This window comes from Zonotrichia albicollis, chromosome 4 (genome assembly GCF_047830755.1).
Source record: "Zonotrichia albicollis isolate bZonAlb1 chromosome 4, bZonAlb1.hap1, whole genome shotgun sequence".
Lineage (NCBI taxonomy): Eukaryota > Metazoa > Chordata > Aves > Passeriformes > Passerellidae > Zonotrichia > Zonotrichia albicollis.
The window spans coordinates 3390058-3414779 of record NC_133822.1 but is presented as its reverse complement, the minus strand read 5'-3'; the positions used below and the strand labels follow the sequence as shown (position 1 = coordinate 3414779).

The 24722-nt window shown below is 44.4% G+C and overlaps 1 protein-coding gene across 6 annotated transcripts in view; it reads right to left on the bottom strand.

Moving 5' to 3' along the window:
- PLXNA4 (plexin A4) overlaps positions 1-24722 on the bottom strand; it is a 503567-nt gene that overhangs the window by 168255 nt on the left and 310590 nt on the right. For all 6 annotated transcript variants that reach the window (XM_074538671.1, XM_005493209.4, XM_074538674.1 and 3 more), the window contains exon 5: positions 2576-2676. In XM_074538671.1, coding sequence (XP_074394772.1) covers positions 2576-2676 — 101 coding nt within the window. The remainder of the gene's footprint in view (positions 1-2575; positions 2677-24722) is intronic.

The window sequence follows — 24722 nt, the reverse complement described above, 5'->3', positions numbered from 1 at the left end:
CCCTGTCTCCACCTGGAGGGTTTGCAACTCAACAGGAAGAATTCAGGTGAGCTCAGAGGGTGAAGACCTGTGGGAAAGACATTCTGTGCTGTCCCTGTGAGCCAGCATGGCCTCCTGAAGATAAGGAGAAGCCCTGTATCTCTCCCGAAGGAACGCCAAGGTCGTTAGCCTGGAGACCAGGGGAAGGAGAGAAAGTTGGGAGATTTGGACTCTTGCTGGGTCACCGAGTGACGTGGCCTCCCTGGCTGTCTACTGAGAATTTTATTTCTCTTTTATGGCCAATGGGCACTGTATATATGTTAGATGGGTGTCGATATCGGGAAGAACTATAAAAACTACGTTGGTTTAATAAATCTCTCTTTTTCACCCTTCTGATGGAATTGTGTACTATTGTACCGTGTCGCGCTCTATAGTGACACACCACAATTCAAGACTGGTTTGCCAAGGTTCTCTTGAACAATTCCAGAGCATGAGCCCCATTTTTGGGCATGTTTTGGGATGGATCCCCCAGATCTGATCTGAAATCAGGCAGACTGCCGTGGTTTTGGATGGGGGTCACACAAGCTGGCAGAAGCAGAGCATTCAGAGCACGACAGAAGGCTGGAATATGGTCCAGGTTTGTTCCCTTCTGTTCCAGCAAGGAGAGGCAGCAAAGTCTAGCACGTCAACTGGATCCCTGTCTCCACCTGGAGGGTTTGCAACTCAACAGGAAGAATTCAGGTGAGCTCAGAGGGTGAAGACCAACAAGAGCATCAGAAAAACCGTCCAAGGCTGCCAAGGACACTGTGAGCTTTGGAGTGACAGCATCCTGCAGAGCCACTCTCAGCCGGAACCCTGGGCTGGACAGATCCCAGCCCTTCCCAGCCCCTGTCTGTGCTCAGAGGGGCTTGGCAAAGGAGACCTCCCTGCCACTCATGGCCAGGAGCTCAGCCAAGCTGACACCTCCCTCTGCAGGGCTTTGGCAGGAGGAGATCACTCAGGGAAAGGCTGCAGAGAGGCAACTTCAAGATCAATGGCATCACTAAAAAGCTTAAAGAAAAACAAGAGTGAATTGATATCCCAATGAACTGATATCCCAATAACTGATATCCCAGTATTGAGGACACCTGGATCCAATATTCCTTGTGAGGCAGTGGATAAACCAGCACAACAAAATGATGGGAGAGAGGAATGAGGCCCCTGCTTGGCCTGTTAAACCATAAGGTACCAATGAAAACTACCTTGGAGTGGACCCCCATTGATTCCTCTCTAAGGGCAATGGAGATCCTGACAAGTCCAGAAGAGGAGAGGTTCAGGTCACCACTGGAAATCAGGAGGTGCTGATACAGGGGCTGATGGCCAGAGTCAAATTCCCTCAAATGGAATGGGAACCACCAGGAAAATGAGACTCAGAGAAGAACTGCTGGAGTGCTGAATTCAAAACACCAGCCAATTGGTGGAGAAGCTCTGTCCAGCCTCTGCCACCCTTCTTTCTCTGAGTCTTCCACAAAAACCCTTCCAAAAAAACCCTGGAAGTCACTCCCCAGCAAATTCCAGAGATTTCTGGAGTTTCTTGGCTCAGCCAGGGACTGAGACATCATTTTGCCCCTCTACCTTGATGCCTTAAGTTTTAGCTTTCATATTTTCCAGATTCTAGTGTGTAACTCTTAGCTTCATATAACTTCAACTCTTAACTTCAAGTTCTCCTCACAGCTCAGTCAGACAGAACAATCCTTTTCCAGCCCCAGAACCAAGAACACCATTGTAGCTTCAGACCCAAAAAGTGCAAACAACAGCAAATTGAAGACAGCAATCTGGGAGGATGGGACTGCATAACCTGGAGCTGTAATTGGACAATTGACCCCAATATGGAAATGGACCAAAACTTGTAAAAGCGTGAAAACTCATGACTCAGAGTCTATCTTTGGTGTAGCCACAGCCAGGCTCTTGCACTGCCCAAGGTGTATCCTTTGAAGACCTTTTAATAAATCCCTACTTTATTCCTTTAACAGGAAATCCCTATGCAGGAAAGTAGATAAATAATCTGGATTGAGTTGAGTGATTATTTAGACTGTTGAAAATAAACCATGTACGGTGTGCTGCTAAGTGCAAAACATAAGAAAAAGGAAGTGTACTCACATTTTTCCTCACAATGGTAATAGATGATAGCAGTGAGGTAAGCAAGCACATTTTGGTCCTAAGAAAACTGTTACACTGAACACCCTGAACCTGTTAGTTTTGAAATATTTCCATTATAGAGTTTGCATTAGAATCAAGGGTTAAGATTATCATCTTAAACGGCTGGATCATCATCCAACCATCACTGTTTTCTTAGGTTTTAATAACGCCACTACTCACTTCATTATGCTGGATATGGCTTTGCTACCAAGTAAGTTGTGTTTTTTCATGAAAGATGATTTCAGGTATATGTATTACCTTCATGTAACCACTTAAATCCCTACTTAATGAAGAAAACCACTGTTTTCCTGAATAGCCTCTGCTCTAGGCAGCCTCTGCAGGCCTCAGCTGTGTTTCTGTGAGGGCAGGAGGTGAGACAGGCAGGGCTGGGCTGGCGGCAGAGCCCAGAGGTACTCACGTGTTGTGGAGGACACACCATCCGCAGTGCGGGTCTCCCGAGCCCAGGCACTCGCTGCAGGTCTCGTGCTGGCTGCACGACTCCACAGGCACCCTGGTGAGCTGCAGGAGGAAAAGGAAAACCTGTCAGGCTGCTTACACAGCTCAGAATGGCTGGATGGAGGTGCCACGCTCCCTGTCCCCTTCCCCTGGTGCTGGTCTGTAGCTGATATTTTTCACCCCTGATGAAGGAGGAATGATGAGGAGAACTCCGTCTTATCAGAAGGCTAATTAATTACTTTTTTATACTATATTAGTCTATATTATATTACATTACATCTAAACTGAATCTGCCAAGCATTCAACTCTGCACACACTGCACAGAATCTGGTGACTGTCCCAACAGTCCCCACACACACACACCTGGCCCTGACAGGCCAAGGAACCAGAGCACCATCACTGTGGGTAACCCATCTCCATATTGCATTCTACTTTTGCACAAACACAGGCATGGCAAATGAGATAAGAATATTCTTGGGAAGAATTGTGCCTTGCTTTTCTCTGTGAAGAGAAATGTGGGGCTACACACTGTGACTGTGTTCGCAGGGGTCCGAGGATGAGGGAAGAGAGGAGGATCTGACTCCATGTTTCAGAAGGCTGATTTATTATTTTATCATATATATTACATTAAAACTATACTAAAAGAATAGAAGAAAGGATTTCATCAGAAGGCTAGCTAACAATAGAAAAAGAAAGAATGAATAACAAAGGCTTTTGTCTCGGACAGAGAGTCTGAGCCAGCTGGCTGTGATTGGCCATTAGTTAGAAACAACCACATGAGCCAATCCCAGATGCACCTGTTGCATCCCACAGCAGCCCATAACCATTGTTTACATTTTGTTCCTGAGGCCTCTCAACTTCTCAGGAGGAAAATATCGTAAGGAAAGAATTTTTCATAAAAGATGTCTGTGACAACACACTTGGCCCTGACAGGCCAAGGAAACCAAACACCATCACTTTGGGTAAACCATCTCCATATTGCATTCCACTTTTGCACAAACACAGGCACAGCAAGAATTGTTTTTCCTTTCTCTGAGGTTCAGAAAATGTGAAACCCAGAAATATTCTTGAGAAGTTGTCCTTTGCTTATCTCTGTGAAGGGAAATGTGGCTACACCTGTCCTCTCACAGGAACACCCAAGCAGCGCTGGGCAGGCAGAAGGATGGGCATGGGCATGGGCATGGGCATAGGTGTTGAAGAATTTTGCTCAGACATGGCTTGAAGGAAAGAGGCCATGAAAATATACAGCTGATGGAAAAGTAAAAGGCAGCTGTAAGCAGCAATTCTCAAGCCTGTTTCCCAGGCATGTTTCTGTAAACAGCAAGAGTTCTCAAGCCTGTCTTCAATAACAAGTAAATACCTTGTCCTTGGATAAAGTATGGGAAAGCAGAGTGACAAACATGGAGGCCTTGAGAATCTTTCATATCAGGGTGAGAACACAAATCTTGGTTTCAATAACAAACCACAGGTATTGAAAACAAAAGGAGGGGTTGGTGTTTAATCTGTGACCTACGATGAGCTCGGATTTTGCAATATGTATGAGCTTAATTAACACTGTTATAAAATATGCCTGGTGAATCAAAAAATCGGAGTTCGATGCTGATCAGAGGATGGGTCGTCTCCCTTCACTTCAATACATGGGCATGGGCATGGGGATGAGGATGAGGATGGTTTGCTCCAGAGCTCAGCCTGGAGCAATCCCTGTCCACATCCTGCTCCACATTCCCTGTAGCCCTTCATGCCTTGCAGGATTTCCCAGCAATCAGCAAATCAGGTAGGCTGTGGGGATGTGATACCTTTAAATTAAGTTAATTCATTTTGAGATCTTCTGCAGCAAGTTAAACTCCCTGGATCTCATTGATCTCTCTGGTTTTGGACTGTGCTTCTTTCTGGCTTCCTGTGAGAACTGAGGTCTTGTGATGTCCCCATGACCTCCTGCCACCCCCAGTCCCCACTGCCACCACCACTGCTGGTCCCAGGGAAGGATTAGCTCCACTCCCTTTTGTCCATGCATCTTTCCAATCATCTCTTGTCCCATCCCTGGAGAGGTTGCTCCCAGCAGGGAAGGGACAAAGGCTCTCAGGCTGGATATTTTCTTCCTGTAGCCCTGCTTTTGCAGCTCAGAAGGCATTAGAGTAGGACCTGAAACACCCAGGTACTGCCAAAATACCACATTTTATCATCTATTTTTTCTTTTATTTTTCCTTTTTAATTAAAGTGTTTCAGCGAGAGGTTTCAAAGGTTGAAGGGACTGCCCAGCCTGACCTCCTGTCTCACAAATTTTGATTCCCTTTACATTTTGTAAGCCACTCAGAGCTTTTGAAGCCAAACACACAATTTGGGCCCAATGACCTGCTAGTCCCTTTTCCATTGAATAAGCTTCAGAGAGCCTCTGTAATATCCAGTCAATTGCTGGTGTCTTCACCCCAGTTCCTGTCAGCAGGGAGAGTTTATTCCCTCAGATGATGGAGTGAGGCATTATCCTGATGAAACGCCACTGAGAGCTGCCAGCTCTAAACTGCAGAACAGTTACTCCTGACAAATGACGGGGGAATGCACCTGGATCCCAGGGACAATTTTTTTACTTGGCACTGCATTCAGGAGAGTTTGAGCTGTGGAGTGACAGACTAAGATCCATCTCAACTCTGTCTGTAAATGAACCAAGAACTGGCTTTTTAATTTTTATATTTATCTATTTGTATATAAATATATATATAACAGGCAAAATTCCAGCTCCGTACGAAGACCTTTTTCTGGTTGTATCAGAAATTGTTTTTCTCACCCCAAATCCCAGTTGATAGTCTATAAGCAAAAGCTGAAAATGTGCAGCTTTGCCTCTGGCAAGTGGCAGAAGCTTTAGAAAACTCCAGGTAGAAACACGATGGGGTTTATTTATTTACCATTGCACCAGTGCCTGTGCCAAGTCACCCAGAAGAGCCAACTGCGGCTACTGAAAGCCTTTAATGAAAAAGTGAGAACGGGGGGAAAAAACTCAAACAAAAACCAACACAAACTCACTTTTCTCAAGTGAATCTATAGCCACGAGCATAAAAACATAATCAGAGCAAACCACAGAGCAGTAAAAGTTATAAGAACAAGACAGGGAGGGAGTAATTCAGATTTCTCTAATTATGGTTGCTGTGGCAGTGGTGAATTAATGACTGGATTTGATGATTTTAAGGGTCTTTTCCAAGATGCTATGATTCTTCTAAGAAGTTTAAAAATTAAGATTGTTTGGCCATGAATGAGGTTGTTTCACCTTCCTTAAGCTTCTGATCAAGAAAGTATCACCTATTAATGAAGAATAAATTTTATGCCTCAGGGTTTCACCCAATTAAACTTGTTGAACCCAATAGTCTGTGTTGAATCCAGATTCCAAAAAGACAAAAGTTTTTACAAGAAGATACCAAAAGGTATCATATAATATACTATATATTCTATATTCTATATTCTATCACATTATAATTTGTAATTTACAATTTATTATTTATAAATTTATAATCTCTAAGGCTCACATTATAATTCATTATGTCCGCCATTCCCACGTTGTATTTCCACCTAAGAAAAATACATTGTGAGTTATCTCAATCACATCAAGCTTGGCCATGTCTGCACTGTGGCCACCAGAGGACTTGAAGAAGAAGCAGATAATTTAGTTTTGAAAGACTCTAAATCTGCCATTCCTCAATCCAGATGCAATTCCCACCTGGTAATTAGAATTTTGTGAGCACAGTTGGGTTTGGCTCTGCAGTTCCCACCCAAACCACCCTCAGTTTGACATATGGTGCTGCTTGATTTATCCTCATTAGCTCTAGATAGTTCCATCCAACCTCATTTCTGAGCCAGTTTTACACCTGTCTGGTAGAAGTGATCCTTGGTTGAGAAGTCTAGATCAGAAAATGAACTTTTCCAACACCTGGTGATCCTGGCTTGAATGTTCAGAGTCAAAATCCACCTGTGGCTCAGATATAGGTAGCAGAAAGAAGTCCTAGAGAAGGACTTGCCATTTCTTGGCAAATTGCTGTAAAAAAAAGTAGGTAAAAGTTGGTCTCTGTATGTTTTATTCTTATTAGTTAATTAACCATCAAAGGATAGCCAAGCTCATTGGCAGGAGAAACCTACTGGGAACCCAGACTTCATCTTTGCAGAAATTTTTTCTTTTCAGTGTGTTTGGGGATATTTTGTGGGATTTGTGTTGTTTTTAGGAGCACACCTGGCTTGTGCTGCTGCCCCAGAGCCCACAGGGATGTGTCAGGAGCCACCCACATCCCAAATCCTGTCATTCCCACCAGGGTGTGTCCCTTCTCTGTGTGCATTATTCCTGCCCCAAAAGTCGTTTTAGGAGCTCACCTCTAGCAGCTTTATTGTGAGATTAATTAAAACTGTACCACGCTGATAAATATCTTGGGCTGGAAGTGTCAGACCTTCCAATTAATGCAGAAAGAAAACACAGAAAACAAAGGAGCTGCAGCAGAAAGAAAAGCCACCTAAGGGTCCTCTGCTGAAAAGAGGATGAACATCAAGCAAATAAGGCACATCAGAGGTCTTATTTTCTTTTTTGGAGCATAAACTGTAATTAATTGAGCTCAGCTTTCCATGTTGAAGGGTTTGAGAGCTGACTGTGTCCCTCCAGGGAACAGCCACTGAAATGTCAGCACAAGGGAAGTCCATGCAGCCTCCCAGTTACAGAGCCTTGCCATTATTCACTTGATGAATAATGATGAAGGGACCAAGGCAGTGCTGGAGGTGGGAATCTCCATGGCAAACCAGGCTGTGCTCACTGCCTCCACCCCTTCTCCATCCTTGCAGAGCCTGACAAATTCTTCAAGGTTATTTCCTGACCTTGGTAAGAACCCTACCCCTGGTTCTTAGTGGGATTGAAACCTGGATTCAACATTTTGCAGCAAACATGACAAAATCCTGGAATATCCTGGGTTGGAAAGGACCCACGAGGATTCTTGAAGTTCAATCCTTGATTGAAGGACAACTCCAAGAATCCACCACATACCTGAGATATATCCCAGATATAGCCATGGATTCAGCAGGATTAGAAAAGGAAAGTGTCTTTCTTTCATTTTGGGACATTAGGAGCCAGTTAGGAGTAATTTATATTCCTGCAGTGGTCACAGCCTCACTGATATTTTAGTCTCACTCTGCCAGAGCAATACATGGATGTAAGAACAGACTGCTGTTGTCCTCAGGGCTTAAATCCCATATATTAGGAAAATACTTGATATCAGGAAAAGTTTCTGCCCCCAGAGTGTGGTGGGGCACTGAACAGGCTCCCCAAGCAATGGGCACATTCCCAAGGCTGCCAGAGCTCCAGGAGCATTTGGACAAGGCTCTCAGGGATGCACAGGGTGGGATCTGTGGTGTCTGTGCAGGACCAGGAGCTGCACTGGATGATCCTCACAGGTCCCTTCCAGCTCAGGATATTCCCTGATTGCATCCCCACATCTCCCCATTTCATCAAAGAGAGCTGAAACTGGAAGTGAGGTCTCAGCAACAGAAGGAGGAGTTGTCTCAGTATCTCTGAAGGTGTGGGCTTATGGCATCTGAGCAAGTTTGAGGAGGAAGTTCAGGTAACACCTCCTCAGTGAGCACCAGGTTATTAAATACAACATATTCAGGCCCTGGGTTCATTGGAATATTGAAGATATGAAGGTAAGGTCCCTTTAGATGGCTGTCCACCCATCTGGTGGACATCCAGCAGCTGCTGGCTCTGATATAGGTACAAGAGAGAAGTCCTAGAGGACTGAAATTTGCCATTTCTTGGCAAATTGCTGTATATTAGGTTATTAAATACAACATATTCAGGCCCTGGGTTCATTGGAATATTGAAGAAATGAAGGTAAGGTCCCTTTAGATGGCTGTCCACCCATCTGGTGGACATCCAGGAGCTGCTGTGCTTCCAAAGATCTGCCCAGAGCAGAGCAGAGGGACAGATGATCCCTGTCCCAGTGAGATGCATCTGAGCACATTTGAGGAGGAAGTTCAGCTAACGCCTCCTCACTGAGCACCAGGCTATTAAATACAACATATTCAGGCCCTGGGTTCATTGGAATATTGAAGAAATGAAGGTAAGGTCCCTTTAGATGGCTGTCCACCCATCTGGTGGACATCCAGGAGCTGCTGTGCTTCCAAAGATCTGCCCAGAGCAGAGCAGAGGGACAGATGATCCCTGTCCCAGTGAGATGCATCTGAGCACATTTGAGGAGGAAGTTCAGCTAACGCCTCCTCACTGAGCACCAGGCTATTAAATACAACATATTCAGGCCCTGGGTTCATTGGTATATTGAAGATATGAAGGTAAGGTCCCTTCAGATGCCTGTCCACACTCCTGGTGGACATCCAGCAGCTGCTGGTTCTGATATAGGTACAAGAGAGAAGTCCTGGAGGACTGAAATTTGCCATTTCTTGGCAAATTGCTGTAAATTAGGTTATTAAATACAACATATTCAGGTCCTGGATTCCTAGATATGAAGGTAAGGTCTCTTCAGATGCCTGTCCACACTCCTGGTGGACATCCAGGAGCTGCTGTGCTTCCAAAGATCTGCACAGGGCAGAGCAGAGGGACAGATGATCCCTGTCCCAGTGAGATGCAATCCCAGAGCCAGGGCTGGACAAGGGGAAGGTGACTCTTGTGTCCTTCTCAGGGACAATGAGCAGGCCCAGCTGCCATGGCTGCAGCAGGATTGCAAGAGATATTTCACCTCATCAACACATTCATTCACTGCTCCCCAAAGAAATCACACACGAGTTTCTGGCTCACAAGGACATCTTAAAAATCTGGTGAAATCTGCAAAGTGCTGAATGGTTCAGGGCTCAAGTGCTCCTTCAGGGCATTTCATACAACACTCACCTCTGATCCTGCCTAAATTCCAAACTGCACATTCCCCAGCTCCCAGCCACCCTTCCCCTCCCTATTCCTAGTATGAATGAGTTACAAAAAGTCATTTAAAACAAAATGATTGAGTTTTTTTGGATCTGATAGACAGGAACAGCTAATCCTGTTAGAAACTTGGCTCCTGCTTCTGCCATTATGCATTCACAAAAGCTCCTGCTATGTGCTCAGTCACAATTTTCTGGCTCCCATTTTTGACTTTTTTTATTTCAATATACATTACTCCTTTTTTCCCCCTTAAACTGCCAACATTCTGGTCAAAACCTGAATCATTGCTCAATCTCTGTTGTTATAATTGGATGTTAATACAGCGGCAGGATTTATTCAGTCTGATGGACTAAGTTAATTTAAATGTACAAAAAGGCATCTTAAGTAGCCAATTTCCTTCCCAACAGTCAAAAGATACATTTCCAAAACACTGAACAGTGGCTCTGTCAAGCCATGTGGGTTCTGTGAATGCTGCTATCTTTCAAGGCTCAGCCAGCCCCACAAAACTGCAGGAAGATTAAGAGTGGAGCTGATTTGATTTCAAAGCCCTGAATAGAGTGTTCATGATAATACAGTTTATTAAATAGAGGAAGGCAAAAAACCACCTGAAGGAAGCACAGGTTGAAGCACTTCTGCAGCTTTATAAGAGTCAGTGAGGGTGTTCAATCACCTGCACAGCATCCCAAGTGCTGATTCTATTCTGGCCAGAATTATGGACAAAGGAACTTGGATTTCCTCTGTCATGTTTGATATCCTGTGCCTTATAAGCTGACCTACAGATCCAGTAAAAAAGCTGGAACAGGGAAAAGCAAAGCCTAGAGAGGGTAAATAAATAAAAATTATATATCTATAAATAAAAAATAAAATAAAATAACTATTAAATAAAATATTTTACTATTAACATTAATATAATTTATTAATATTAATAATTTATAAAATAAAATAAAATAATAGAAATAATAAAATTTTTAATTATTATTATTGTTGTTGTTGTTATTATTATTATATATCTCACCAGGGTAAATCAATAAAAATTAATCTCTATAAATAAAAAAAATAAAATACATTATTAAATAAAATAATTTATTAATATTAACATATTTTATTAACATTATTAATTTATTAAATAAAAAAATTATTAGTATTACTACTAGTACTAGTATTAGTACTATTATATCTTACCAGGGCAAATAAGTATTAAAAAAATAAATAAAAATTATTTATTTACCCTGGTGAGAAACCACAAAAAAAACTGCAAGAAGATTAGGAGTGGAGCTGATTTGATTTCAAAGCCCTGAGTAGAGTGTTCATGATAATACAGTTTATTCAATAGAGGAAGGCAAAAAAATTATATTTAAATTTATATTTATATTCATTTAGATTTATATATCATCAGGGTAAATTAATAGTTTTTATTTATTTACCCTGGTGAGAAACAGGACTCCCAGACAGGGACATGTCAGACTGCTGGGAGGGGAGCTGGGTGTGATCCCAGCCTGTCACTTCTGCAGGATAAGCACATAACCTTCCAGTCCCACTGGGACAGGGAATGTCATTTCTCATCAGACCCCTCCAAGATCTGCCTCTTCATTGCAGCTCTTTTCCCAGTAAATCCATGCTTACATCCTTGGAAAACTGGGGGGGTTTAATTAAGGGTGTTAATTGGAAGCAGCAGTAGCTGTCAAGGACAAATGACACAATAATTAAAGTGGGGGTCAGTGTCCTGCTGTGTGGCAGGATAAATTACCTGATCAAATATCCTTGCTCACCCCTAACTCCAGTTGTGTGTTTGCTGTCCCTCCTCCTCCTCCTCTCTCGTCTCTGTTCTGGGCACCTTTGGTGAGAGATTTCTCCACTCTGCCAGAGTAAATCCCCACTCACAACCACACAACACTCACACCAACAGAGGCACACCAAGAAGATGAAAAGATGAACAGAATGATTTGGTGCCCACAGCCTCTGTGGCAACAGCTCCAGGAAGCTTTGAGGTGAGGCTGAGCGCTGGCAGCTCCCCTCAGAAGCTCTCAGGATGAGATTGTTGCTCCTGCAGCAGAGAAATTGGCTTTGCACACCTTGCAGGGCAGCTCTTCTCTTCATCCACCCCTTGGCAGGACCCTGCCCTGCAGCTGGCTCAGAAAACCCCTCAGATCAGGGGTTTTCTATGTAAACCATGCTGGGCTGCATTTCTGATCTATCAGGTCTGTCAGTCTTGCAGCTTGTAGGGAACAGCTTTGTCGTGGCAGGTGTGAAAAGGGAGGGCTCTGCCTTCTCACTAAACTCTGTCTGCAACATCAGAGTCCAATTCTGAGCTAGGAACTCGTGCTCTGTTGAAGGAGAGACCTTTTGCAGGGCAGGATTTGTCTGCTCTCTGTTTCAGATGTCAAGCATGGATGAGATAAATCACACCCTGGATGTTTCTGTGGCTGTTCAGTGAATAAAAAGGACAGCCAGGTCAGGTGGAGACACAATGTACACCACAGTCACTGGGTGAGGTGACTCCCACACCAATGCCACACTTCATTTTCTGCTCTTCTTCGAATTTTTGTCACTGAGAGCAATCCTCAGATATGTTCAGGCCTCTCCTCTTCCTAAACACAGCACCAGAATAACAGAATTTTGTGTCACAACATAAAATATATTTTCTTTAATTTCCTGGGGAGTGCTGCAGGAAATCCCCCATGTTCCACAGCTTATGAACCATTGCAGAACTCCAAAACTCCTGTGTGGTGACAGGGGTTTGAGCAAGAGCCTTTCCTCATCTGCCCTGTCACAGCTCTCACACCAACTTCATCCCTGCTCTCTCTCCTGGCTGTATTTACAAGGCAACAGACAGATAACAAAGATTATCTCAGTCCTTTTCTTAAAGGTTTTGCAAGTTCCCAGTTTTCCCTGCTCAGCCTCTGCCCTGTGCTGTCCCTTCTTCAAATTCCTCCTCTCCTGGTGACTCCTCCCTCAAAAGCATCATTCCAGGAGGAGCAGGGACACAGAATCCTGCTGGGAGCTTGGTTGGCATCCTGGGGGTTGAAAAGTGTGGGAATCCACACAATTAGGGGGTTTTGGGAAAGCTGCAAAAGGCAGCCTCAGAGACAGCAGAACTGTGATTAGAGCTAAGCAGAAGCCATGAGATTGGTCAGCAGGAAAATTATTTAAAAAGTAGAAAAGCAAGGACAAATAGAACAATGGTCTGTGTATTGGTGCTTGTCTAAAACAACTCCCTAAGCTGCAGAAAAGTTTATCTAGTGAGATATTAGGAAGTTTGAAGCTTAATGATGGAGCTCTGAACATTGTGTTTAAGGCTCACAAGCAGGAATTGGATTTGAAATAAGCCAGCATTGTTTAACCAAAGGTACCTGTGCTTACAGTGGTTGGATGGAACTGCTGTCAATGTGCTTTGGCTTTGTGGGATTGGTCACAAAACTGCTAAAGTGAGTTGTGACATTGAGTTCTGTGTCTGCTGCCTGGGATGTGAGCTGCTGGCATCTTCGCATTGCCACAGCCATGGAATGAGGCTGATGCTGAAAAACAAAACAGCTCAAGGCACGTTCCCAGCAGCCCTGTCCTGTTTGTGATTTGTACAGAAACCCCAGCCAGAGATAGAAAACTGTTTCACACACTCAGAGGTTTCAGTTCAGATTTCCACCAAATTCACCCATTTACCAAGGCTGCCAACCCCTTCCTCAGCTGGGATTGCATCCCATTAGCACAAGGCAGGGAAATCTTTAAATTTTCATGTAAAAATCAGAGTTCACCAGCTCAGAGGTGTGGAAGGAGACAGAGGTGATTTTACCCAAACCTGATGAAACCAACCACCTTCTCCCCCACCATACAAACCATCAGCTCTGCCTGATTTCCCCTGCCTGCACCACTCCATCGTTGTTTCTCCCTGCTTCATCCAGGTACCTTCACACTCCCCCTGCCTTGTTTACACTAAATCTTGATCCCCTGGTCAAGTGTTTCACTCTGTAAACTGTGAAACAAATGAGGTTTGGCTAAACATTTGTGTTCAAAAGCCTTCAAAAAAAGAGATTCGTGTCACAATTAATGCAGGGCCAGCCCAGGCTTAATGAGAGCTGGTGCCTGTGTGGCCACTGGAGCGTGGCTGCTGAGCAAGGGAGAGGTTGTTACCCAGGCTCCAAAAAGGCTATAAATAGATTTAATTGGGACCTCTGAAGGAATTCATGCCACTTCAATGGGTTTGTCAAAGCTCAGCATCCCTTGAAGGCTCTTGGTGGAAGCTTGGAAAGTTAAAAATCACAGGGAGAAGTTAGGAGTTGTTTCTGCTGGTGGTGATGCTTTGCAGGTCATGTTGTTCTTTCCAGATGTTCCCACCACAGAATCAGAGAAAGACTTGAGTTGGAAGGGATCTTAAAGGCCATCTGGCTCCAACACCCCATCATGGGAGGGGATCCTTAGCCTCAGTTATCAGTGAGCATCTTCCTGTAGATTAATTCCCCTCAGCAGCCCTCTCAGGTATCTCATTGTGTCCATTCCCATCTATTCAGTGCTGTCACCACTGCAAATTCCATCTTTACACATTTAATATTGTCAGAACCCAAAACATTCCTCTGACTGCCCTAGAAGATTCCAGACCCTGGCAGAGGGCTCAGAGACCTTGGCACGGAGTCACTAACACCTGTGCCTTTGATTTTAGCCCATGGAAACAATTACCAACTTTGTGTAAGGAGTTACAAGCCACAAGAGTTTGAGTAGAATGATAGTGAATTTGTCACAGGGTGAAATAGTAGAATTTTAGGGATTTAGAATAGAATTTCAAGAAGCTAGATAGAAGAATCTGTGTCCTGTCCTTCTTCTTCTTCTTGTCCTCCATCTTCTGCTGCGATGGTGACACTTTTTAATTAGTTTAGAGTAGAGACAGACTGTCTAACATAGGTGATAGGTACTGGAAAATTATTGTAAATAAAGTACACGTAGTTCTTAGTATAAAAAGCCAACACCACCCCAAGGGCAGGGACTGTGCCACAACCCAACCTGCTGGACAGATCTCCACAAGTCCAAAAAAGAATGTATTAAATGAGAGAAAATAAACAACCTTAAAAGCCATAGCTGAAGAATCTCAACTTCTTCTTCAGTTATGGGGCTAAAAAAAAGACTCTTTAATACCTTGGGAGCCATTTCAATGACACAAAACCCGTAAAATATCTCCCTGGGCTATGAAGTTCCATCCTCATCCTCATCTAAGAGCCTGTAGGAGCTTTGCCTCCTCTTTCTGCCCTGGCACCCTGACCCTGTCCCACGTTTCTGGCTCCACCACTCCTGACCCAAGCAGTTCCTGAAGGACTGTGTTGATCCAACTCCCTAGGGCAGGATGCAGCCCCTGCCAGCACTATCAGGCTACGGGAACTGGGGCAGTTTGATAAATGCCCCTTTTTCAGTTACAATCAAATTTTAAATCCCCCATAATAACACACAAGAAGAGCTGTGCTGGCTGGGGCCAACACCCCAAAATCCCAGTTCCATCAGCCACGGCCTGGAAGAATAAGACCAAAGTAAACACATTTATGTCCCCAGCAGCTGCCCAGCTTTTGGCTATTTCCATTCAGGAGAACTTCTGTATTTTGTCTGTTTCTCCATCATAATCCCAAGAGCTATTTATTTATTTATTTATTATTCTGCTTTATCATTGAAATTGCATTGTTGCATCCACAGCATGCTTTGCCAGGGATTTTCACAGATCCACAGAGCTCCACTTGCTTGAAGGAATCACCTGCTTTCATTTGTTCAGGGCTTGATTTTTCAACAGTTTAATTTCATGCCCTGTAATTCTTGTATTTGCAGAGGTGTTGAGCAGTCAGCCCCCATCCATCCCCTCCTGCCACTCCTGAGTTTCACAATGTCTCCATGTACCCCAGCTCAGCTCCCTCAAGGCTGAGGAGCCCCTGCTTCTCCAGTCACCTCCCACATGGAAACCACCCTGCGCCTCAGATCAGATTAAGGTGAAGAATCATTAATGATCATTAAGGTGGGAAAAGCCCTCCAAGGTCATGGAGCCCAACCCAGCCCTGCCAAGGCCACCACTGATGTGTCCCCAGGTGCCACATACACAGGGCTCTGGAGCATTTCCAGGGATGGTGGTTCCACCACTGCTCTGGGCAGTCTGTTCCAAAGCCCTATCACCCTTTCCATGAATAAATTTTCCTGAATTTCCAATCTAAACCTCCCCTGGTACAACCTGAGGTTGTTTCATCTTGTTCCTGTTCCCTGGAGCAGAACCTGACCCTATCCTGGCTGTCCCCTCCTGTCAGGGACTTGTGCAGAGCCACAAGGTTCCCCCTGAGCCTCCTTTGCTCCCCTTTCCCAGCTCCCTCAGCTTCTTCTCATCAGACTTCTACTCATCCTTTCTCTTTTAACCATGTATTCACCCTTTTTAGCCACATGTTGGGCAAAAGGAGAGGCTCCATGGCGGTCACCTCTTTGTAGCCTTCACCATCTTGTCCCCTCCCTCTCAGGCCCTTATTTCACCAAAAGCTATTAAATCACTTACTAAATCACTGCCTTTAGCAGGGTGTCACCTCTCAGTTTGAGTACAGAGGTGTCCACATCCCTCAGGCTCATCCCAGGTGACAAACACAGCACATCAGGGTGACCTGTGACTGTTTTATCAGAGGCAGGTAGCTCATAAATCTTGACTGCTTTTAGAGTGAGTGTTCAGTGGCACGGATCTTCACACAGCTCCTCAGAGCCCACATTTCTTGCCACAAAAAGGGGCATTTGGATTGCTCCCAGACAGCCTCACACACACCCCACCCCAAATTTTCTCCCCCTATCACTACCCCCTCTCCTTTCACACATCACTCTCCAAGCAGTGTGCTCAAATCTCTCCGACAGGAGCTCCACAGGCAGCATCAATCAGAGTGATAACATCAGCTGGAGAGTTCTGAGGTCACACTGCTTAATCTACAGCCCAGAATCTTCAGATGTGAGGCAGGCAGAGCTGTGATAACGTTTGCTTGCAGCTGCTCCTGAGCAAACACACACCAACAGCCCCAAAATTGGGGTTTTCAGGGCTATCACAGCACCTCTGCCTCTGCAGAGCTCTCACCACCAGCAGCCTTCCTGAGGGTTTCACTCAAGAGCTAAGCAGGATTCAGGGAGAAGATGTGAAAATTCCCAAACCTTTAAATGCATGTGTCAGTTTATCAAAGGAGAGAAAAGCAGACAGCACTCCCTGCTCAGCTGGCACCTGTGGGATCCCTCAAGGTTTGGGGGGTAATCAGTGCTACCAAAGGGGCAGTGGCCAGGCAGAGATGCAGGCCACAATTTTAGGGCACATCCATTTGTCTTTAGATAACCCTGCTGATTGTTTTGACGTGGAATTAGAGGGAAGAAAATACCAGCAAAGCCCAGCTCTGTTGAGAAGGATGAAAATTTGACAAGAAGGCCTCACAGATATGTGTGCTTAGCAGAAAGATTTTAAATGTGGAGTCTGATGAAGGAATAGAGATGGAAGCAAGTTTTGATATAGAAGAAAATAATTGCTGAGCCAGTCTCACTGGCTAACCAAGGAGGCAAAGGGTGTGTTGGTTAGAAGGGGTTTTATGGCTTAGAGCAAAGGATAAACCCACCCCAAACAAGAAGACGTTTTTACCAAGCACAAAGAGATCACAGGCAAACAAGGCAGAAAATGGTGCAAGTAGAAAAAAGGTCTCAGAATTTTCCACAGCAAGAAAACTGAAAAACAACTTCTAGCTTAAACTGTAATGTACTGACTTTTAGTGATTGAAGAACAGTAACATGAATATGGTAATTACAGTAGTTATGATAGGCTGTAGACAAAAGTTAAGGTATAGATTGGTTCTACTGTATTAAGATGCTCAGCAAAGAAAAGTCTGTAATGCATTGTAACCAAAACCAAAGGGTGTCCAGGGCTGCCTGCAGCTGGAGCTGACAGCTGTGGGCACAGCTCTGTCACCCACCACCCTGGGCTGCTGTGACACCTTGGATACAATAAACTGCATTTTGGACACAATAAACTGCATTTTGGAGAGTCCCTGGAGTCCCACATCTCTCATTCAGGCTCTTACACAGCTCCTTCTCTGGGTGGTTTTAACTCGCAAAGGAGGCTTCAAATGCAGAATTCCTACTGAGTGCAGCAAGGGTTGCTAATCACTCACACGACTAAAAGCTTGCACATGCTTTACTTTTCTTGTGAATTCATCAGGCTTTGGCTTCCAACCACTGATCGTTATTTTGGTTTTCTCTTCCAGGTTGTAAAGCCCTTTTACATGCTGTTTTCACCCCATGAAGATGCTCAGAGATCCTGATCAAGTTATCCCTCAACATTCCGAGGGATAAATTAACACTGAGATGCTTTCAAATGCCATGAGGACCTGCCCACTTCCTACAAATAATTTTTGTGGTTCTTTAGTCCTGCTTTTCCCACCTGGCCACAGAGCATGACTACAGCTCTCCCGCTCTCCTCAAAGTGCAGGATGGTGTCAATCTGCTTCTACAACAGGCCAGATGAGGGAAAAACCCTTTGGAAGGATGTGAAGAAATGGGCCCCTCATCCATTTCAGTCTCCCAGTCCCCAGCCTGACCTAAATTCCTTCCTGTGACACAGCAAAGTTTGTGTTTGTTTTGTCTGAGGGAGCCAAAGTGGCCCAACCTCTGTGCCCTGGTGGTGGTTAATGCTGAGCTATTCGTTGTTCCACTGAATATTTTATCAGTGGGATTTAATATCAACTTCCTGCTCATTCATGAAAGTTTTCTATAGATTTGGGCCCAGTATTGATCCCTGGAGAATACTACTAGGAAAACCCTCAGGCTCTTTGAGAACTGCAAAGTTTTAAGCCACTTCAGAGATCTCTTCATGCTATTTTTAGGGTTTGGGACTTTTTTTTTTTAATGAAAACAGGCTATGGGAGTTTTCTCAAGCACTGTGTGGAAAGGTAAAGACAGGGCCATTATTTCCTTCCAAAATGGATCACCTATTTCCTCACAGATTGACAAATATCTTATTTTTCATAAAATCATACAGCCCAGATGTCATTTGGCCCAAATCAGGAGCTCCAGATTTATTCAACATTCTTTAATATTGCCCCTTGTAGCCCTCAGTAATCCTTAGAATGGGAGGCTGGATGCTCCTAAATCATGAATGAAGTCCCCAGCATTTTAGATGTAGGATAACTCAGGTCTCAGGTGTGCAAGGTCATCCTCAGAAGAGCCATGCATTAACCAGTGCCTATTTATTGCAGCTTTACGCCTAAATTCCCTGCTGAAGAGCCCAAAGTTACGCAGGATCAACCTGGGAAACCTGTGGAGTTGTAAAACCCTCCTGACTCCAGGTAATAACCCCAAATTTAGGCCTCTGCACCATCCCCGAGCTTGTGCAGCCGCACACAAGGTTCTCATTCCTCCAATTAGTTTCATTTGTACCCTGGTGAGTTTTTTCGCATTCCTCCCCAGCCAAAGCAGAAAGACGAGACTCCCACCGCACCTTTCTTTTTATGGAGCGACAGACCCGGCGCCCAGATTTCCTGGGGAAAGAAACAGCTGCCATGAGGCTCTGCAGAGAAACAGAACTTTTGTCCCTGCAGGGAACTATTCAAATTTGATTTGAGGCACAGCTTTGGTGCTGTATATAACAGGGAGATCCCGTTTCAGCTCCTCCAGCCAAGCCCTGAGCTCACAAAAGGCGCAGTGCAGGGAGGCAGGGACGGGGATGGGGATGGTGTTCTTGGATGCCAAATGGCATCTGGGCAGTATGATTTTAGGAAAAAAATAGCATATTTGTCAATCTGTAAGGAAACAGGTGATCCATTCTGGAAGGAAATAATGAAGTTTTCTTTGTGGATGCCCTGTCTTTACCTTTCCACACAGTGCTTGAGAAAACTCCATAGCCTGTTCCCATTAAAAAAAAAAAAAGTCCCAAACCCTAAAAATAGCATGAAGAGATCTCTGAAATGGCTTAATACTTGGTAGCTCTCAAAGAGCCTGAGGGTTTTCCTAGTAGTATTCTCCAGGGATCAATACTGAGCCCAAACCTATTGAAAACTTTCATGAACCAGGTGAACGCTGCCAGCTGGCCTGTGCACAAAGCACAGAGACCCAAGAGACCCCACAAAGGCACTGCCAGCTCCATCCAGGTGGTTCCCAAAGTGGCATCCTGAATGAGAGCGGGATTATCCTGCTAAGGGACCCTAAAGGAGCCCTCCACCTCAAAGATCAAAGGCACGCTGGCTCCAGGGCTCTGGTTACACCTGCCTCCCTTACAATAGGGTTTGGGCTGGGGGATTGGCTCAGGTGCATTTCACAGTGCTCACCAAAAGAAAAAAACCCAAATAATACAACTCCTACATACCCTTTTGTCCCTGGTCACAAAGGAGGGAGCTGTGCTTGGCATGTCGTGCAAGGGGACAGAAAGGAGCGCAAGGAGCAGTGCCAGGTGCTCAGAGAGCACCTCTGAAACACAAGACACCCTGTGCAGCTCAAAGGACTTTCTCCTGCCCTCCACCTCCAGCAGATGGGAGGGCAAAGCTTCCTCACTGCCCCAGCACCTCCCTGCAGGGCTGGCTCACAGGCAGGTGACATTTCTGCCTCTTGGCAGGACACTAACCTGAACCCCTTTATCCATGTCTCACCCTCACCCCAAAAAGAAGCAAGTGGCTTCAAAGAGTTTGGAGTCTCCTGAACCCCTTTATCTTTGTCTCACCCTCACCTCAAAAAAGAAACCAGTGACTTCAAAGAGTTTGGAGTCCCTTGGACCCCTTTATTCATGTCTAACCCACATCCCAGAAAGAAGCCAGTGGTTTCCAAGAATTTGGGGTCTCCTGAACCCCTTTATCCATGTCTCACCCTTATGCCAAAAAAGAAGCCAATGGCTTCAAAGAGTTTGGAGTCTCCTGAACTCCTTTATCCCCAAAAGAAACCAGTGATTTCAAAGAATTTGGAGTCTCCTGAACCCCTTTATCCCTGTCTCACCCTCATCCCAAAAAGAAGCCAATGGCTTCAAAGAGTTTGGAGTCTACTTGCAGAGCTCAGGGCACTTGGCTTCTCCATCTCAGTAGCAGAGGTGACCTTCTCATTGCTGCTCTTTACTCCTCCTTTTCTCCAGCCAATGCACACACACTCACAACAGAGCCAGTGCTCCTCACCTGCGGCTCTCAGGCCCTTCCAGGAAGGGAACAGGGAATAAAAAACATCAGGGATGAGCAGAAAGCCAGGCCTAGCACTGAAGTGGCTGCCTGAAGGTCAAACACACTCATCCTTTGATTGGCATGAGAATTGACACCAGTTTTATTAAAGCAATCTGGCCACTGAATAAATACTGCTGTGGCCACACATGGCCTGGCTAAGAAACCCTCTGATGCACAGACTGGCTGAAGTGCAGGGAAGCTGGGCAAGCTGAGATCCCTTCTCCTGAGCTCTGGACGCTGCCCTGGCCTCCTTCCAGCCACAACAGGCTTGTGGCATGCACAGGATCAGCAGAGGTGCTGATTGTGAAAAATGTGTATTTTATGATTGGCTAAAAATGTGTATTTTATGATTGGCTTTTCGCAAATATTAAAATGAATATTATATGTGTTGTGTTAGAAAGTGATGCTGTATTAATTCTCTTAAGTAGTGTGTTAAATATAGTTTTAGGTTATAACAAAATGTTAAAATAGAAACTATGCTATGTAGGATACTTTTTTTCCTAAAGAAAGGACTCACAGTGAGATAGCAGCCACAGGACACCTGAATCTTTCAGAGAAAGAGAATTTATTGCCCCATTATCAGGAGAAATGAACTTCTTCCTGCCTCATTTGGGCAGGATGATGCCATCAGGATTCAGAGGAAGAAGTTGACACTGCCCAGACAGAATCCTGTGTTTGAATGGAATGTATGCATCATGTATGAGGTGTATGAATATGCAACAGGCTGTTGCTTTTAAGGGTTAATCCTCTGTTAACATGGGTCCTTTTTTGGGCTTATTTTGCCCAGAAAAGGTACCCGGACATCAGTAACTCTTTGTTTCTATTGTTTCATATTGTCCTAATCCAAATTGTCCAGATTATTATTACTCTAATTACATTGCTATTTCTATAACCATTTTATTACTATTAAACTTTTAAAATTTTAAAACCATGTGATTAGTGTTTTTCACACTGATGACCCCCAATCCCACTGTCTGTCTGACTGTCCGTACCTCTTTGTTTCTATTGTCTCATATCGTCCTAATCCTAACTGTCCAAATTATTATTTCTCTAATTATATTGCTATTTTTATAACCATTTTATTACTATTAAACTTTTAAAATTTTAAAACTGATTGGTGTTTTTCCCACTGATGACCCCCAATCCCACTCCTCCTGTGCACAGCCCCAGCCTGGCAGCCAGCTCACGGTGTTTGTAAGCCCTGTCAGGTTTGTACAGCACAGCAGAGGGGCTGTGGGGAACATTTCTTTTATTTCTCAGATTCCATTTCACACCAGTGAACCATAAAATTATAACCACAGCTTTTCCCCGGCCTGTTACGGATCTGTGACATCTGTCTGTCTGTCTCCCTCCTACACACACGGGTGCAGCCTGGTGGCAATAATGGATGTCCTGAAGGAGCAATTTCACCTCTGCTTCCCCAGGATTACAGGCTGCCTCTTCCCAAAGCAGCAATCCCTGCCCCTGGTTTATTAACCCAACAGCAGGTGTGGAGAAAAGCCCTCACCCAGCACAGGCAGGAGAGTGGTTTCCTCAGCATTTATGGAGAGCAGGAAATTAGGGATGTTTTATCAAGCCAGATGAGGATCAGGTTCAAATCTCACCAAAATAATGGGTGAGGAGGAGAGTTTGCTTCCAGCTGCCTGGGATTTTAGCTAAGGAGAGCTGTAGATGTCCTGCTTTAATGCCAGGAGTTACAATATCACCTTTCTGGCTCACGTTTCAGGGAAACACAAGAGTTCATGCTCCTGTTCCTTTATCTCCTCCAGAGGACACACAGATTTTATAGGTGTTTGTCCCAAAAGGAGGTGAAGGGAAAGTGAGGTTTAACACTTATTTTATTTCTTGTTTCAGCCATCACTCTCTGAATCAGCAACTCCAAACATCCTTTCCTGTCTGAAGATCTTATTTATACCTTTGCAAACAGAAATAGTCTGGGAAGAAAGGAATACAAGCCAGGTAGGAGCCCAGCTCTAATCCCTCCCTGGCCAGAGACCCTTTATTTAGAATTTATTTAATCTCCAATTCCCTCCGTGCAGCCAAAGCATCTCTGAGATGGACACAAACCCTACCCAGGACAATTTCTGCCCATTCCTTATGAAGAGAGGTGGGATAAATCTGGAGCAGGCTTTTTTTTTCCCTTCCCCATACACAGCAAGAGTTAGATCCTATTTGCAGCTCCCAAGGATGCTGTGAAGCTCCAGGACTGCTGGGATTGCCTGGTGCTAATGGGAGATGTTTAGAAAAGCATGTTCTGAATCCCTGGAAACATTTAGCTCAGCTCAGTTTGTTTTCCTAAAAGATATGAAATATTGCTGAGCTGAGGGCTCAGAGCAGACATCTCCCCGAGGAGCTCTGTGACCTGAGTTATGCAGATCACATTAGACAATCACACCAGTCTCTTTTTGCTTTCAATCCCATGAATTTATAACTAGTCACCAAATAGTTCCAACCATAATTGTCAGCCTGGGCTGAAAAGAGCTTAGCTAGGCACACAGGCTTTATGTGAAGTGAAAAGGTTTTTTTTATTATTATTATTGTTATTTTTATTTTTATTGCAAACGGGTTTCGTCTCGCTCAGCTTTAAACTCCATTTTCTCCATCAAGATGCAGATTTCACAAGACAAGTTGCCTGACCCTGTGACCAGGCCTGTAATGGGACTGGGACAGTAATTGCCATATTTGCCAGACAAGGATGAATTGCCTTTTCCAGATGAGCCACACAGACAGCAGAAATGAAGTTTATCATCGCCCTAGATGTGTTTTGTTTTCTGCTGATGCATAAACATCCCAGCAATTAGCTTGCTGTGTTAGGGGCTCCCTTTTCCACCTCATTTTCCTGTTTATGTCAGAGGTCTTGTGGGCTATTGACAGCACAGGCTTTTAAGACAATTCACAGGGAAATAAAGAGTGGTCAGACATTGGAGCCTGCCCACAAGAATCACATCCTTGGAAGTGTTCAAAATCACCTGGATGTGGCACTTGGGGACAGGGCTCAGTGATTGCCTTGCAGTGCTGGGTTAGTGGTTGGTCTTGATGATCTTGGAGGGTTTTTTCCAAGCCTGAACAATTCTCTGATTCTATGGCAATTCCAGAAAAACTCCTCAAATATTAGTGCATGAATCTGAATTCTTTGTTGTTTTGGAATCTCTCGCAGATTTAGAGCATTTGTGATGCTGGAAACTCTGGGAAAGAGGAGGATGTTGGCTGGTGGTGTAAAAGATTATTTACCAAGATGAGAGTAATTAATTCAATTCCCACCTAATTAGACCAGGGTTTCAAAAAACACCCCAGTCTTTTCCTACTGATTTCACAGAATCCCAGGATGGTTTAGATGCAAAGGAACCTTCAAGCTCATCCAGTCCCACCCCCTGCAATGGGCAGGGACACCTCCCACTATCCCAGGCTGCTCCAAGCCCCATCCAACCTGGCCTTGGACATTCCAGGGATTCAGAGGCAGCCCATATTTCTCATTTCCTCCAAGATGTTGGTCTGTAGCATCAGTAAAACCATCATTGGTAGTTCCTACAACTTGACCACATCTGAATCTCTAACTTCAAATTCAGAGTAGCCCATGAAAAATCATCAAAATTGGTTTTTTTGAATGTACACTGAATAGTTCCCCCCAGATCATGTCTGCAGAAATCATAATCCTTTCATAAAAGAATCTAATTGATTCATTATCCTATGACTCCAGTAAAATTCCATTTCACCGGAACATTTAGTCATAGTTTAGAATTAACTTCTCCATTTCCTTGGCTTTGTTTGTGGTTTTTAATTTTTTTTTTTTCATACAATTTGTCAGGCAGAAGTTGATGCATGGCCCTCCTTGCAAAGGATAGCTCAGAGACCAATTAGTCAACCCAGGGATGGGCAAGCTCCTCCTAACACAACTGCAGGACTGCCACAAAATGGCAGCTGAACAAAGATCTATCTAGCTTTTAAAAATATTAACCTTTTTATGGACACTGCCATCTATCAGGGGGTTTATCCTCTGAGTGACAAGGTGGGGGAAGCCAAAAGCTGAGCTAAAGGCCACCAGCTCCCCCATCACCCCACAG